The sequence below is a fragment of the Rhinoderma darwinii genome, chromosome 5 (genome assembly GCF_050947455.1).
Source record: "Rhinoderma darwinii isolate aRhiDar2 chromosome 5, aRhiDar2.hap1, whole genome shotgun sequence".
Lineage (NCBI taxonomy): Eukaryota > Metazoa > Chordata > Amphibia > Anura > Rhinodermatidae > Rhinoderma > Rhinoderma darwinii.
In genome coordinates, this window is record NC_134691.1 from 284,620,869 (window position 1) to 284,637,053 (window position 16,185).

Consider the following 16,185-nt stretch of genomic DNA (forward strand, 5'->3'; position numbering starts at 1 on the left):
CACCCTAAATCAGTCTTTAATGGCCGTCTATTAATACATTACTCATCCTTTGGGTGTTTAATTTTTCCATGACCGCCACTCTTTTACCTGAATGTTATGCTTTTGTGTGTGCACATTCCTTTCTGCTATGTGTTATGTAGCATGGGGGCTTTGATGTTGTCGGCACACTAGATGTTATGTACTTAAATTCCAGAAGTTAATTATTTTGTCTATCAACTTGTGGTTTGTCAAAAGACCAACCGCAGAGCACTCTGAGCAACCTGTGGGCTGCTGGAGAACTACAGGATCCAGCATTCTCATCACATGATGCTTTTGCAGTACCTCTATTTGCTTAAACTCACTTTTCATCAATAATAAGTTAGTTGCTTATAGTATGTATATAGCTTGTGGTATTGAGTCGATCCGTATGGCCGTTATACCTAAATGAGGTTTAGGTATCAAAAGAATACAGTCTCCATCTAATATTATTTAACTCATCAGTATAGATTCTAACCACTACATGACATTTTTCATTACAGTTGAGAACTGAAACCTGTTTTCCCATTATGACAACCCCTTTTTTTTTTTTTTTTTAAAGAGACTCTGTCACCAGATTATAAGTGCCCTATCTCCTATATAATCTGATCGGCGCTGGAATGTAGATAACAGCAGTGGTTTTTATTTTGAAAAACGATCATTTTTGAGCAAGTTATGAGCAATTTTAGATTTAGTTTCTTAATGCCCAACTGGGCGTGTTTTTACTTTTGACCAAGTGGGTGGGTGTTGTAAAGAAGTGTATGAGGCTGACCAATCAGTGACCAATCAGTCTCCTACACTTCTCATTGTTCCAGCCCAGCTTCTTTCACTGCACAATCTCACTGTGCTGTGGATCATGCTGGGCTGGAACAATGAGAAGTGTAGGACACTGATTGGTCACTGATTGGTCAGCCTCATACACTTCTTTACAACACCCACTTGGTCAAAAGTAAAAACACGCCCAGTTGGGCATTAAGAAACTAAATCTAAAATTGCTCATAACTTGCTAAAAAATGATCGTTTTTCAAAATAAAAACCACTGCTGTTATCTACATTCCAGCGCTGATCAGATTATGTAGGAGATAGGGCACTTATAATGTGGTGACAGAGCCTCTTTAAAAGAAATCATCCTGTCGATCAGCTAATCCATGCGGTCCAGCTCCTGAAACCCCCAGTGATCGCCTGTTGCCACTGGAAAAGTTGCAGCTAGCCATACATTACTCCTGCAGCGTATTACATGCGGCTCTAGATCCATCAGAGCTGGAACTACTAATACTTAGTCGTTGTACATGACATTTAGAGAGGAGTGAGGGAACGTTATAACTGATAGAATAATATGTCTGGCTCAGAAATTTAGTTGCCATTCTTAAAGCCAATTCAATCTTTATGTGATAAACTTGGTTGAACTTTTACTACCCAAGAAACGTATTAGCATAAAGCTAAAATAGGTCATAACTCCGTCAAAAATGATAGTTTTTCAAAATAAAAAACTGCTGTAATCTACATTACAGCGCCGATCACATTATGTACAAGATAGGCCACTTATAATGTGGTGACAGAGCCTCTTTAAGCTAAAGCAACCTGAAGCAGACTGGTTGTTGGGACGTGCTGTCTGACAAATCCCTACAATATAAAGATTTCTGTTGTTAATGAATGCATCCATAGAAACAAGATTGTCGACATGACTGAGCTACTCCACTCTGAACTGGAGGGCATTGTGCATACAACTGAAGAGAGAAGTTTCCTATTGTAGTCCATTCGGTGCAGTATAATATAGTATTTAGTGCTGGGGTAGTAAAAGTTCAACCAAGTTGAGCACATAATGATTGAATTGGCTTTAAGAGTGGCAACTAGATTTCTGAGCCAGATAAATTATTCTATCATCTATAACGTTCTCTCACTCCTCTCTACATGTCCTGTACAACACTTTGTGATATCCGTTAGTAATCTGAATTATACTGATAATTGTTGTGACTTGATTTGCTCTTTAATATGTATGTCCACCTTTGAAAACATTTTCACTGTTTTATATTTAGGTATAACCTACATAAAAAGTTAAGCAACTTTTGTAATTGTGTCTTAAGTTACAGCCCAGACCTTCATTAATTCTACTGATTGCTATTGGAAGCAGTCGACAATCTTGTTGACAGACACACCCCTTACAGCTTTGCTGAGTTAATATGAGATGCAGTGGGACCATTTTTCCTATATCAGATCAATGATGCAATCACCTGAGTACTCCCTTACCTTCCCATAGAGGCTTTATATCTACTGTCCTCATCTACCATATTGTACATACAGGTATATAGGTATTCCAGTTGTTCGGCTACAACATATTCATTTGAATAGAGTTTACAGTACTTTATTTTTTTGTTCACACACACAATATCATGTTGCCCATAACACTTTAATGGAGTTTTTAAAGTTGGTTATATTTTATATATTTTATTTCAATATATTGTAGCATAGACCTCCATATTTCTAAGAGGCGTTAATTCATATGAATTCAGTGTATTTTTCATACTCCTTTCTTGTGCTTTCTTCTACTCTGTAATCTATGATAAAAAATAGTTTGCTTCCTAGAACCAGTTATTAGCTCACACTAGTCGTTCCATAATTATCATTCATTTCTCCTATTGTTCTCTAGTTCTATAATTAACTTGGTCTGTAATTAGAATTACCTTGTATACCTCCGGAAAGTATATACCAAAATATTGGTACAGTATGTGGGTAAAGCAGCATTTAAGGCCAATTTATCTAATTTATGGCAATCTAATATTTGTGTGTGAAACATTCTCATATAACCAGCAACAAGCATATTAGGTCAATACCACTGCTTCTGGCATTGTACAGCTTTATATGGCTTTATGACATATCAATCAGATGTGTTTTAACAAACTGATTCTTTTCCTTTAATTTATTAATAGCATAGTGGCCAGGTGACGGTTTCTGATGGACCTGCACTTTAAAGATATGTCTGTATTATAGTTCAGAGCAGCATTCACAATTTTGTTGGCTGCAGAGCTGAAATAACGAAGAAGTCCGTCACATGGATGATAAAACTGCAGATAAGTGTAAACTGAGCCTAAGCTGTTAAAGGGGATGTCTAGTCTGATTTTTTTTTCCCCCATTAACCTCGCCACTGTGTTGCAGTTCCAGACACAGCCCATGGACCTGAGTGGTGCTGTTTCTTTAAAAAAGAAAGCAAACCCCTTTTTTTCTCATCCTGATGACAAGTTTGTTGGCGGTGTCCAATGACAACTAGCAAAAATGTAAATGCAGCTCTGGACTATAATATAGGCTGTAACTTTAGGATCAGCACAAGAAAAGTAATAGGTCTATGACAAAATGCTTCTCAGAATCCACAATGATATTAATTTACGGTACTAATCATTGCATACTATTGTATGTATCTATGTTCAGATCCCCACTGGACTTCTACATTTGACTTCGATGTTCCCATGTACGAAGTGGTTTGTTGAGTGACCAGTATTGAACATAATTTTGGTTTGATTTTTTTACATAAAATCGGTAGAAAATTCAATGCTGATGATTTTCTTAATATATTTTTCTGATACAGATCTTTAAATCCCCTGCATAGACCTGGAGTTAAAATATTAAATTCTGTCTGTCTGCAGTCACCTCTAGAGGGCGCTTACCACATACTGATTGTAGTGTACATTGAACTCTGTAATAAATATTACAGTATGCAGTAAGTTTCTAAGAAGTTGCTGAAGGCCGCCAACATTTTTAACTGTCCATGTAGGGGATTTTTAGGAAAACATGGCTCCAACTGCAATAAAGATATGTTAAGAAATTAATCCGTGCAGAATTATGGAGGTGAAATGACAGTGTTAAAGAGGACCTGTCACTAGGTCATATAAATTGAACTGTTTAACCGATCTGGCTAGCGCTGTCTCCTTAATTCCAGCACCACTTTTATTTTTTGCCTGGACCAGCTTCCCCATTCTAGAGATGTGGCCCTCTGTTGTGTTGGCTCCCTCTATGCTAATTTTCTGTAGTTCGCCAACGAGGTGGGAATGCCCTCAAGCTGCCTTGCGCTGATTGGTCAACATCAGAGGCAGGGAAGATTGCTTCACCTTGGGAGTATGAGGGTAGTTCACGCCCTGTTGACTAAGTACAGCAAATTCGCATATAGGGAGCCAACACAACAGTGGGCCATAACTCTGGAACGGGGATCCCGTAAAAAGAAAAACGGCGCTGTAGTCCGAGACAGTGCTATTCAGGTCAGTTAACCAGTTTAAATTATGACCTGATGACAGGTCCTCTTTAAAAGGTGGATATTCACTTTAAGAAATTAAGCCTATAAAGCTCGGTTTTGGTATAGAAAATAGGAAAGCTGTATTAGATATTCTTTACTAATTTTGGAAATGTTCGTCTGATGCTCCTTTGCAACAGTGATTTAAGTTTAAGCAAAGAAAAGCATTTATGTGGCTTTTATATTGATTTAGTGTCGCCCATTTATATATAACTGATAAATTATATTACATGTTTCCTAATGAGAATATTGCAGCATGTATGGGATTAGGTTGTGCAAACGTTTCAAAATGATTCCTCACATAAATCTCTGGCATAAATCTAGAAGCAACCAAATCACACGTTCCAATAAAATTCACATATTCCCCAATAAAAGCCTATTTTCAGATATTAGAAGACAATTTGCCATTTGTTTTATAGCTTCCATGTTTTCCATATTGAACGCATTTGTTTTCAGAAAAACCGAACCCGCAGCTGTATCCTTACTCCAGTCTGTTGTCAAACTTAATCAACCTCTCGTTTTAGTTATAGGCTAAAATGTTTTCTATTAAATAATGTGGAAATCTGATTGTGTCAGTATTGCAGGGCATTAATCTAGCGGTAATTCCCTGTCTTTCACACATTCGACTAGGAAATGCCATAGGGTATAAGTTAAATAACATAAAATACACGTTTTTAAGACAATTACGTGTTCTATAAGGCTATTAATACACAGATGTAACAAGATTCATTACTATGTCTTGGGTTTGGTTGATACATTGGAGCTATATTGGAACTTATTATGTCAACATTATTACTCTTCTGTTTTTGTTCTTATAGTTTTATGTCTCCTGAAATGTAAAAATGGCCATATATTAGTAAATTAGAAGCTAATGCGATATGCAAAGTTTGATAAGTATGTTTCTTTTCTTTACATAGATATTTGCTTATATTCTGTTTTTTTATGGTGGCCATTTTTGGCAAAGTGACAACAGGAAGTGCAGCCGTTTTGGTTGCCATCTTTGAATTAGCTTTATGGTAACTACCACTTTGACATTGACAGAACATGCTGACAAAATGAGTGGTGGTCTTCAATTTCCAAGAAGCAAATTCAAAAGTGAAACCAATACGGCAGCACTTCCTGTTGTCATTTTTGCAAATATGGCAGCCGCATTAAGATAGTAAAATGACAATTTCACTGTTAATAAAGTAAACATAATTGTTAAACGTTTGCTGCTGCTCTATCTTGCAATTTACTAGTATATGGCCAATGACCTTTTTGTTGGGGTGCAAATTCTCTTTATCTTGGTGCGTAGACTCTGTTCACATCTGCTAAGAGCCGTGTAACCAGTAAGATTTAAAAATGTTATTTGTAAAGTGAATGTTATGAAATGATGGGTCACATTAGTTTGTCACATATGCAGAATTACTTTTCCAAAGAGTTTTTAAATGTACTATTCATAGAACGCATTAACATAGCTTTGGTTTTACTAAAAGGAAATTATCATTATTATTATTTTTTGCATGGCTACAATTTGCAGGTCGTTTTAGGAATGTATTATATATATATATTTTTTCTTTCTCCTACAGGAGTGTCTGTAGAAGAAAAAAGGCCTCAGCCAGCTCCCAATCCAGAGCAAATCTTTATATCATACAGGTATTTCATTAAATGTTTATTTCTTCTTTCTTTATGTCCTTACATTACTCAATCATAATCAAAAGAAAACAAAACATTTAGGCCATTTTACAGAGGTAGATGATCAGGCGAACGAGCGTTCATACGAATACTCGTTACCGATTATTGCCCTGTGTAAACGTGGCAGCGAGTAGCTGAGAAACATGAAAACGCTAGTTTGTCGTCTGATCACATCTTTTATGCTGCCGGAAAAAATGACCGTTTGTGGACATCACATCTCCCCGTGTAAACGGGATGTGCTGCCGACAAGATGCACACTGTGTGGGGGACGAACAATCATATTAACCCCTTAGTGACCACCAATACGCCTTTTGAAGGCGGTCACTAAGGGGCCTTAGACTAGGCTACCGTGAAAAGGCGGCAGCCTAGCCTAAGTCCTGCACGGGTGTCCCGTGCAGGCTGAAGCAGGGGCTCGGCTGTCTGATAACAGCCGGGCTTCTGCTCCAACGCTAGCGATCGAAGTTTACTTAGATCGCGGCCGTTTAGCCCGTTAAATGCTGCGGTCAATAGCGACCGTGGCATCTAAATTGTTTACAGAGGGAAGGAGCTCCCTCTGTCACACATCGGCGGCCCGCAAATGCAATTGCGGGCCTCCGATGGGGTGTCCTAGCAGTGGGGGGCCTGACAAAGGCCACCAGGCCTGCCCAGGTGTTATACATATTAGGATGTGCCAGAGGCACGTCTTAATTGATTGCCTGTCTGTTTTACACTGACAGGCAATAATGCTCTGGTATACAAAGTATACCAAAGCATTATACCTGCGATCTAAAGATCGCATAGTGGAGTCCCCTAGTGGGACTAAAAAAAAGAATTAATTATTGTTAAATAAAAATGATTAATAAAAATTACCGTAAAAAAAAAAAAAATTTTTGGGTATCGCCGTGACTGTAATGACCAAAACAGAAAAGTTAACATGTAATTTAAACCGCACGGTGAACGCCGTAAAAAAAACGCAAAACACAACAGCGAAATTGCTATTTTTTTTCCATTGCCCCCCAAATAAGTCATAATAAAAGTTAATCAATAAATTCCATGTACCCCAAAACAGTACCAATCAAAACTACGCCTCGTCCCGCAAAGAACAAGCCCTTATATCATTACTTTGACTGAAAAATAAACAAAAAAACGGCTCTTGGAACGCGACTATGCAAAAACAAATAATTTTAGTTCAAGAGAGTTTTTATTGTGCAAAAGTCGTAAAACGTAAAAAAACTATACATATGTCGTACCGGCCCGTAGAATAAAGGTAACATTATTTACGCCGCACAGTGAATGGCGTGAACTTAAAGCGCATAGAACGAGGTCGAAATTTCAGGCTTTTTTCTGTCCCCCCCCAAAAAAAATAAGTTAATAAAAGTTAATAAAAAACTGATATGTACCCCAAAATGGTGCCATTAAAAAGTACAACTGATCCTGCAAAAAACAAGTCCTCATATAGCTATGTCGACGGGAAAATAGCTCTTTGAATGCCGCTGTAGAAAAACGAAAAAAAAAAAATAGCTTGGTCATTAGGGTCTAAAATAGGCTGGTCACTAAAGGGTTAATGATCGTTCGTCCCCATACTAACTATTTTTGCTCCATGCAAATGGAGCAAACCAGCGCTGATAAACATATTATTAACGTTGATCGGCGCTCGTTTATGGCCAGGAAACCAGGCCGTGTAAAAAAAACTTTTCATGGTCCTGAAATCAAGGAGGATTTGCGCAGTAATGTTCAGACTTCTCCTATCCTGGGTGGGTCTTCTGCTCAATTTGGGAAGACACCATTATCCCTTACTTCTGTGTGGGACTGGTGTAGGGTGTAAAATGCTCTAGCAAGTTGATGATCTGGGAAATGATGCCCTCACTCTGCAACATTGTATCATGTCGTAAGTGCAAAATATTGCATCGCATCCATCTGGATTGCCTGTAAGTTTGAAAAATAAATCAAGCATGATATAAGGTAGGAGAACAGGAATTGCATTATAACAGTGTAAATTGTAGCTAGTCAGTGGTTATGAACGTATGGCACCAAAGTGCACGTTTCTGTGAAATGCAACCAACCCTTGTCTTTTTAACATCAGTCAGTGCTTTGCAGCTATTGGCTGACATCAGTGTGGTGCAGCTTCAGCCAATAGCTGCAGAGGACTGACTGAGGTCAGAGAGGGGGGCATCATTTTGGGAACTGCTGCTGTACAGCCCTGTAACATGCAATTGTAGCTGTTTTTGTCTTTTGGACCATGGACCTATAGTGTACGAATTCTAAACTTGCATTTGGGTAAACAGGTCAATAGTCGATTAAACCCACTTTTTCCCAATTAAATAATAAAGTTGTTGCTGCCTGCAGCTGCCACTAAAGGGACGTCAAAGAGGTTAACTGGGGTTTTAAAATTGATGACCTATTCTTAGGACAGGACATCTATTTTAGATCGGTGGGGGTCCGACTCTCAGCACAGCCGCCCATTAGCGCCGCAGCCCCTTCATTGTTTACATCGATTTATTTTATTTTTTTGTGCTGCACGCGCTGTTACTTTCGTAGCGACTGTGCAAGGTTTTATAGCGTTGTCTTATTCAAGTGAATGGCCACTGATCGGCGGAGGTGCCGAGAGTTGAACCCCCACCGATTTAGTATTGATGGCCCATCCTAAGGATAAGTCATCAATTTTAAAATCCCAGATAACCTCTTTATTGAAGATGGATTAATCATTGAGTTCAATGGAAGCTGTCTTCATTTTCACTCTGGAGAATCATGGATTCCGGGCTTTATACCTCATTGCTTGGTTTTACTATTATTCTAGCTTTACGGTAAAGGTGGTAGACTTATTTGGCTGGTATTTGCTGCCTTTCTACACACAGAGCGTTTAATAGTTAGCAATAAGTCTAGTATACTTCTATCATTGGGTGTCATCTGTGGTGCTCTTATTGCTTGAACCATATTGGTGTGCCTACAATGTGCCATTTATCACATCGTAAATATCCCTATACCCTCTTCTTCTGCTCCTCACATTTACTTTGATCTGAGCAGCATATTTTATGTATGCCACTCAGAATATTTAAAGGCGCAATTTCACACACAAACATATTGAGCAGATGTTAATTATGAGTTTTATTAGCATCATTAATTAATTTAAACATGGCAAAAAAAAAATATCTCTTTTCCAGTCCATTGAATACACTGCTGTCATTACATATTCTGTTTTCTTTTCATCTAATCCGATCACATGTGATTGTGTGTAAGTAGAGAGCATTGGTTGGACTTGTGTTCTATGTAAGACGTAGGCTTTTGTATATCTTTGTATATTTTGTCTCTGGGAGTCACTCATTTGAAGTTTGTTTCATGACATTTTTGTATGAATTTTGGTATATGAAAGAAAGAACTTGATTTGATAATTCATACACTAAAATACCTTAACCCTTGCATCCATTAAAAAATCTAGGTATTGGATTATCCGTGAAATGCATTCCCAAAATATTACTATGTAGTTCAAAACAAAATGACCTTCAGCACAACACCCTGTTCTTGACTCATCGTGCAGCATATATCTTCAGTGAGAGATCCTTCTTGAGACACCTTATTAATTTTGCCTTGTGCCTGTACAGTATACTGGGGCGGGTATATAAACCCCCTAGCCTGAAACATCAGATATCCATAGTGTGTCATGTATATGAAGAACATTACTGTCCTCCTATATGGCACTTTGCCTTCATTAAAATTGTTTGGTATTGTAACATTCTTATGAATATAAATTCCTTCTTGACATGTTCGAACTTCAAATTCTGACGCTTTCTCTCACTTTTCCGACCCCCAACAATCCTACTGTCTTCTCCATCTTCATACCATTATCAGTATACCTAAGTCTGTAAACATGACAAAGGGGCATCCTCTACATCTAGAGGAAATAAGATTTCACCTTCATCATAGACCGGGATTCTTTACTGTAAGAGCAGTGAGACAATAGCACTCTGCCACAAGATGTGAGGGTTAATTTGTTGAACAAGTTCAAGAAGGGCCTGGAAGCCTTTTTAAAAAATGTAATATTACAAGTTATATATACTAGGTTCTGGAGATGGGGCGTTGATCCAGGGATTTATTCTGATTGCCATATTTTGAGTCGGCAAGAATTTTTTTTCCTTAATATGGAGCAATTGTCATCTGCCTTATAAGGGGTATTTGCCCTCCTCTGGATCAACACAGAAGGTTGGACTGGATGGATCTATGTCTTTTTTCATCAACTATGTAACTGTGTAATATACCAGAAATGTCCTTTTTGTGAAATTACTTTAAGGTAGGGGTCAACAGCTTGATCTTTTGAGATATGTTGCAGTTGGACTATATTATCCATTAGTTAATGTAAGATGGAAGGCAGATTTGACCCTTCAGATACCTTGTTTACCTCCCCGTTTCTGTCGACTTGTATTTGCTCAGGCTGCTTTACACTAGGGTAACATGGTGATCCTCTTAGGTAACGGTTCACAAGACGTGGTTTTGGGGAAATTTTGTATCTACAACTTTCAAGCTGAGTTGTTTTCATATTATAAAGCACTATGCAGTATATTGGCACCAACAATGGCATGGATTTTCTGTAATACTGGTATTTATTGAGAGAGGTTGAAAATGGACTTAACTGGTAGTTGTGTGGCACTGAATCATTAAACATTTATACTAGTAAACAGCAGGTGTAGGCATTGAGGCGGGTCCTTGTCTTAAATACTACCCATGGTAGTCCTAGGCTCTGCTGTGTTGTATTTCTTCCCTTTTCCAAACGAAAGGATGTGATTCATAGGGGAGCCATATAATAAAATTATTTTTATTTACCACAAGAGTCTCTCCAAGATGCCTTTCACAATACAAGACTAAATTGGAATATTAAATCTTTTTCTTGCATTGCACATTGAAAAATTAATGACAATATGATTATTCTTATAAGTTAAAAAATTATATTAAAAAGTTATGTGCTTACCCCTTATGGTAAACCATGTGGCTTTCATGCTCGCATTCAGTTCCTGTAAAGAAATCCCGTAGCCCAGTAACAATAATCATAGTATTGCTTTTTTCAGTGTTTTGGTATCTAATTTCCAGTATTGTGAAACACATACTATTCTGTTCAATCCACTCTCGTGTATTGCGAAATCAAACTGGCACCGTCTAAACATTTTTAGCATGCGCTAGTTAAACGACTGTAAACTTTTTATTTGTTAGGCTAGAACCTGTGATTTTTTCAAGGTTTGTTTCGTGACCAATGCAGGTCTCTTTTCTGCTGATTTTTATACACATAAGGCTCAGTTCACATCTGCGTTGGGGTCCCGTTCTGACGTTCCGTCTGAGGTTTCTGTCAGAACAGGACCCTGAGCAGACACAAACTGACAACAATAGAAACCAGAGGTTTCCGTTTCCATCACCATTGATTTCAACGCTATTGCCTCCGGCAAAACAACGGATCCGGTACACAAAAGAGACAAACGGAAACCACGGGCATCAGCTCCGTCACCATTGAAATCAATGGTGATGGAAACTGAAACCTCTGGTTTCCGTCGGTATCAGTTTTTGTCTGCTTAGGGTCCCGTTCTGACGGAAACCTCAGACGGAACGTCAGAACAGGACCCCAATGCAGATGTGAACAGAGTCTCATTTTTGCTCTTTTAGCATTTTTGCGGTTATAGTTTGAAATAGAAACTAGTAAAAAAATATGCTTTTTTACTTTATATCAAATTTTTTTTCCCCTGGTAATAATATAGTGTTACCCTAAAATAGACTTTTTATTTGTGATTGTCGTTGTCTATTGTAAATTTTGATATATTACATGTCTATTTTAGGGTAATTGGGTCAGGGCTAGTGTTACGAAAATGATTGGCGAGGGAACGTTTTTTTGTTGGGTTATTCTATATGTCATTTTTATTAACTTTTTTTTTAAACTTATGGCCTGTCCCCCAAGGTCTTCTGGGGAATATATTATTTCATTTTATTTTTTTTAAACTACTGTATCCTATCCATTGTAACTGGGACTGCACTAGAGCCCCAGTTACAGGGGTAAACAACCTTGATATAATGACTATTGTCACTGTAAGTGGTCTCTGGACCTATTTAGACCCAGCAGTAGCCTTCTTTTACCGGCATCCCGGCGATCATGTAACCAGTCACATTATTACTGGGACCAATAGCTGCCGTTGCCTCTATTCTATACACAGCGCTCATTGAGCATTGTGTACGTAAGTACAGACCAGACAAAAGCCGCAAAAACCACTTCTGTCTTCACTCCAGGGTCCCTGGCAGTCTCTGACTACTGGGCACCTGACATTCAGCTGCCTAATCATTGGGGAAGCAAGCTTAAATCCGCACCGTATAAATATAGAGTGGGTGGTCCTTAACTGGTTGAATGACAAACACACTGTTCACCTTCAGTTCAAAGTGTTTTTTCCCCAGGTGTATTACATAGATACACTAAGACTATGGACCAGAGAGGAGAATCCGAGTAACCAGAGTAAGATCTTGACCTTAGCAATGGGGGATGATGATGCACATTCGTAGAGGTCAAGTTTGCAACTTGTCACCCATGGTCCAGAAACAGTAGAGGCGTACAGTTGTTGTTAATTGAAAGTCATAACAGAAGGTGACGAAGTACAAAGTCACAAGACAGGGACGTAACCAGATTCCAGTGAGAAGATGAGCAATGAGAGAGATTATCAAAGTACCAAGGATTAGACAGAGGAAGGTCAAGGTATGGCGTGTCAAAATTAGGGCACAAAATGTGGAGTGGGGAAAAAAGACGGCAGCTGCAGCGTTTCCAGGTACTTGTAATACTGCAATACTTTTGGTGGCCAAGCGTCTCAAATGTAGCTCCATAACCAAATAAATTCCCCAAGAAAACAGGAGTTGTAATTTTGGGCCTCTTGGCAGCTATATCTTTACTCAATGGTGCTCTACAATACAAAGTGAAACATTTTCTAAATCCTTGTGCGGTGCCTTAAATTGTTTATTCAGCTGAAGGGAACGGAGCAGATTTACTAATGCTTTGTAACATTTAGACAGCGTTAACTTAGACCAGGCAACCAGAAGATCTGCCAAATTTATCAAAATGGCGCATGTAAATTTGGCGCATATTGCTCAACATGTTAGACACTTTTCTCTTCCTTATACCACTTTTTGGTTGGCTTAGTTTACAAGGCTCAAAATAGCTGCACCCTTAAAGGGGTTGTCCAGTCCCTAAAAATTCATGGCCTATTCACAGGTATTGCAGCATTTTTCTACCATTGAAGTGAATGGGAGAAAAGGCTGCATAACCTGTGAATCACCGCTACACGTGTGTCGACGATTCACAGTGCAGAAGTGGAAATGAAGGGGAAGCGGCGCTCGTACGAGCGCTGCAGCCCCTTCAAAACAGCTGATCGAGGATAGGCTATCAATTTTTAGGGACTGGACAAATCCGTTAAGGGGTTAATGTTATGGCTGAACAATGTTTTGGTGGGCAATAAGTCTTACCTTGCTCTATATGTAAACTAAACGTGAAATAATAGATACTGTTCCTCAAGATGTGTATGAATTCCCATCAATCGTTGCCATTTTTGCTCTTTATTTTCTTCCTGATTACTCATTTTAATCAAGGCAAAGCCACACATTAATAATGCAAAATATATGCCTTTTTTTTTTATACTGTAAAACAAGTTTCAATCATTTAGATCACTTTTATGTATAGAGCTATTAACACATTCCTTGTGTATGCCTCACTAAAAAGCCTTTTTATATCATGATTGTTAGAGATTTACAATCCCCACAAGGGAACTTGAACAAAGGAGAGATTAAAGTGTTATTCAGAAGAGTATTAAACATTGTTTGTTGATATCTAATTTGGGATTTTCTCAAGTCGATAGGACAATGTTAATTTCCTCATTAGTAAGTGCACAGAGCCAGTGAAGATAAAAGAAAGGCTTCAGATCTTGTTGATTTCACTATCTATCTATCTATCTATCTATCTATCCATCCATCCATCCATCCATCCATCCATCCATCCATCCATCCATCCATCCATCCATCCATCCATCCATCCATCCATCCATCCATCCATCCATCCATCCATCATCTGAATTCTCCTTTGAGATATTACAGATCTACATAGCCTGAAAAATCTGTTAATCCAGCATCACATATGCCACTGGACTGACAAATTATAACTGGACATTATTTTCCTGACCAAATGTATGGATTGTAGTACACACTTAGGCCTTATTCACACGAACGTGTGCGTTTTGCGCGCGCAAAAACGCTGCGGTTTTTTGCGCGTTGCACTTCCGTGTGTCATCAGTGTTGGCTGCGTGATTTTCACGCATATGCCATTCTTATGACACGCGGTTTTGATGTTTAGAAAAATAAATGAATAAGGTGCTTTTATGTTTTCCTTCATTTCTTTATCTACTGTTGCGCGAATCACGCGCGACAGACGGAAGTGCTTCCGTGTGCCGTGAACGATATTCACGCACCCATTGACTTCAATGGCTGCGTGATACGCGAAAAACGGCCAAGTATAGGACATGTCGTGAGTTTTACGCAGCAGACATACGCTGCGTGAAAATCATGGACTGGCTGAACGGCCCCATTGACTAACATAGGTCCGTGTGACGTGCGTGATTTTCACGTGCGTATCACGGACGTTAAACACGTTTGTGTGAATAAGGCCTTAGGGCCAGTTCACATGGAGTTTTTTTACTAATCTTGATGCGGAAACCGCATCGGAATCAGCACCAAAAAAACTTCCGAAACCGCCTCTCATTGGTTTCATTAATTAACAGGCGGAGGCGGTTTTTTTTCCCCCGCGGTCACATTTAGCAGCTTACACGAAAAAAAAGCGGCATGTTCATTTGCTATGGACTATTTATTTGATATGGTACAGATGCAGTAATGTATGAAAACCAGAATACCTAATCACATTGTCAGCCACAGTGCTTGACATAATACCAGCCAGAGTGCCCCATCACATTAAATCTACAGTGCCCCATCATACTGCCAGCCACAGTGCCCCATCACTATTTGTTAGCTATAGTGTCATTTTATTATCAGGTACAGCCCTGCCCTGAGCTTACCAGCCAGATGAAGTGGGCAGGGGCAGAAGAAACTCGAGATGGATCTGCTTCCTGTCAGCACATAGAAGAGTAGAGGTCCTGGCTGCTTCTGTTGTAGGCATAGCGGGTGTGGCTAGAATGTCCGTTAGCCCGGTGGAGGCCAAAAGAGTGTCCTTCTGGCCCCCATCGGGCTGGTATAAGTTTTTTTTCTTTTTAGGTATAAAATATGCTATCCTATGCAACAGGACACCGCAAATAAAGTACACTGCACAGTTTGTTTGTTTTTAACATGTGAGCCCATGGGTGACATGCCACTGTATGGTATACATCACAGGTATCTGTTATACGTATATGTCATGAGCTTTTCATTACATATTTGTTAAACGAATGCACAATAGCCTACGGGTGATGGATGCCTGTCACAGTGGCATCTGTCCCCCATAGGCTATTATGGAATCGTATACATCTTGAAAAGGTCACGAGAGTTCATGACGTTTACCGTATGCCATATTGGCTTTGGGTGGCGGATGCCACTGTTAGTCATCCGTCACAGCTTATGTTCAAGAATATGTTGGGAGCTTTTGCCGGCTTTTTGTAGGTAAAGAAACATGATGTAAATGGGGCCTAACAAAGAAATGATGTACACGCAGAACAGTACATGCCGCTTCCACACAACTGCACTGTCAGGACCTTCGACATACACAGAGCTCAGATTCTCCTGCTTCTGTGGCATGCATTCTGACTATTAGATGCACCAGCCGATCGCTCCATAGTTGTTGTTTTTTAAAGTGCAATGTATAGTACTGGATAGTGTATAAATTCTTGAGCATGTGCTGACAGATTCTGAATGCAATGTATTGTTCTAGTCCTTCAAAAGTATCTTGTAAAGTCATGTTATTTAACATATACACGTAATATTGTGCAATGATTTACTATATATTTGGAGAGCGATGCCACATTTGTTACACCTTATTTGAAAAATTGTGTTTTCCTGGTTAAAAAGACTTCACTTTTATCAAAAATAATTAAATAGACCTGTAGTGCTATAATATAATATATAGAAGCCTTCTCAGCCATAATCCCTGAGATAAATATTTTAGGGAACATATTTTGACAGCATTTATCGCTCTTTCAATATACAAAATGAGAACAAATGAGGATCCTACTGAGCCCCGTTCACCCGTCGGG

General features: G+C 38.9%; 1 protein-coding gene across 3 annotated transcripts in view; it reads left to right on the forward strand.

Annotated features, from left to right (window-relative positions):
- The window catches only part of TBC1D5 (TBC1 domain family member 5), a 475,979-nt gene that overhangs the window by 226,410 nt on the left and 233,384 nt on the right, over nt 1–16,185 (forward strand). For all 3 annotated transcript variants that reach the window (XM_075827228.1, XM_075827227.1, XM_075827229.1), the window contains one exon: nt 5,863–5,929. In XM_075827228.1, the coding sequence (XP_075683343.1) occupies nt 5,863–5,929 (67 nt within the window). The remainder of the gene's footprint in view (nt 1–5,862; nt 5,930–16,185) is intronic.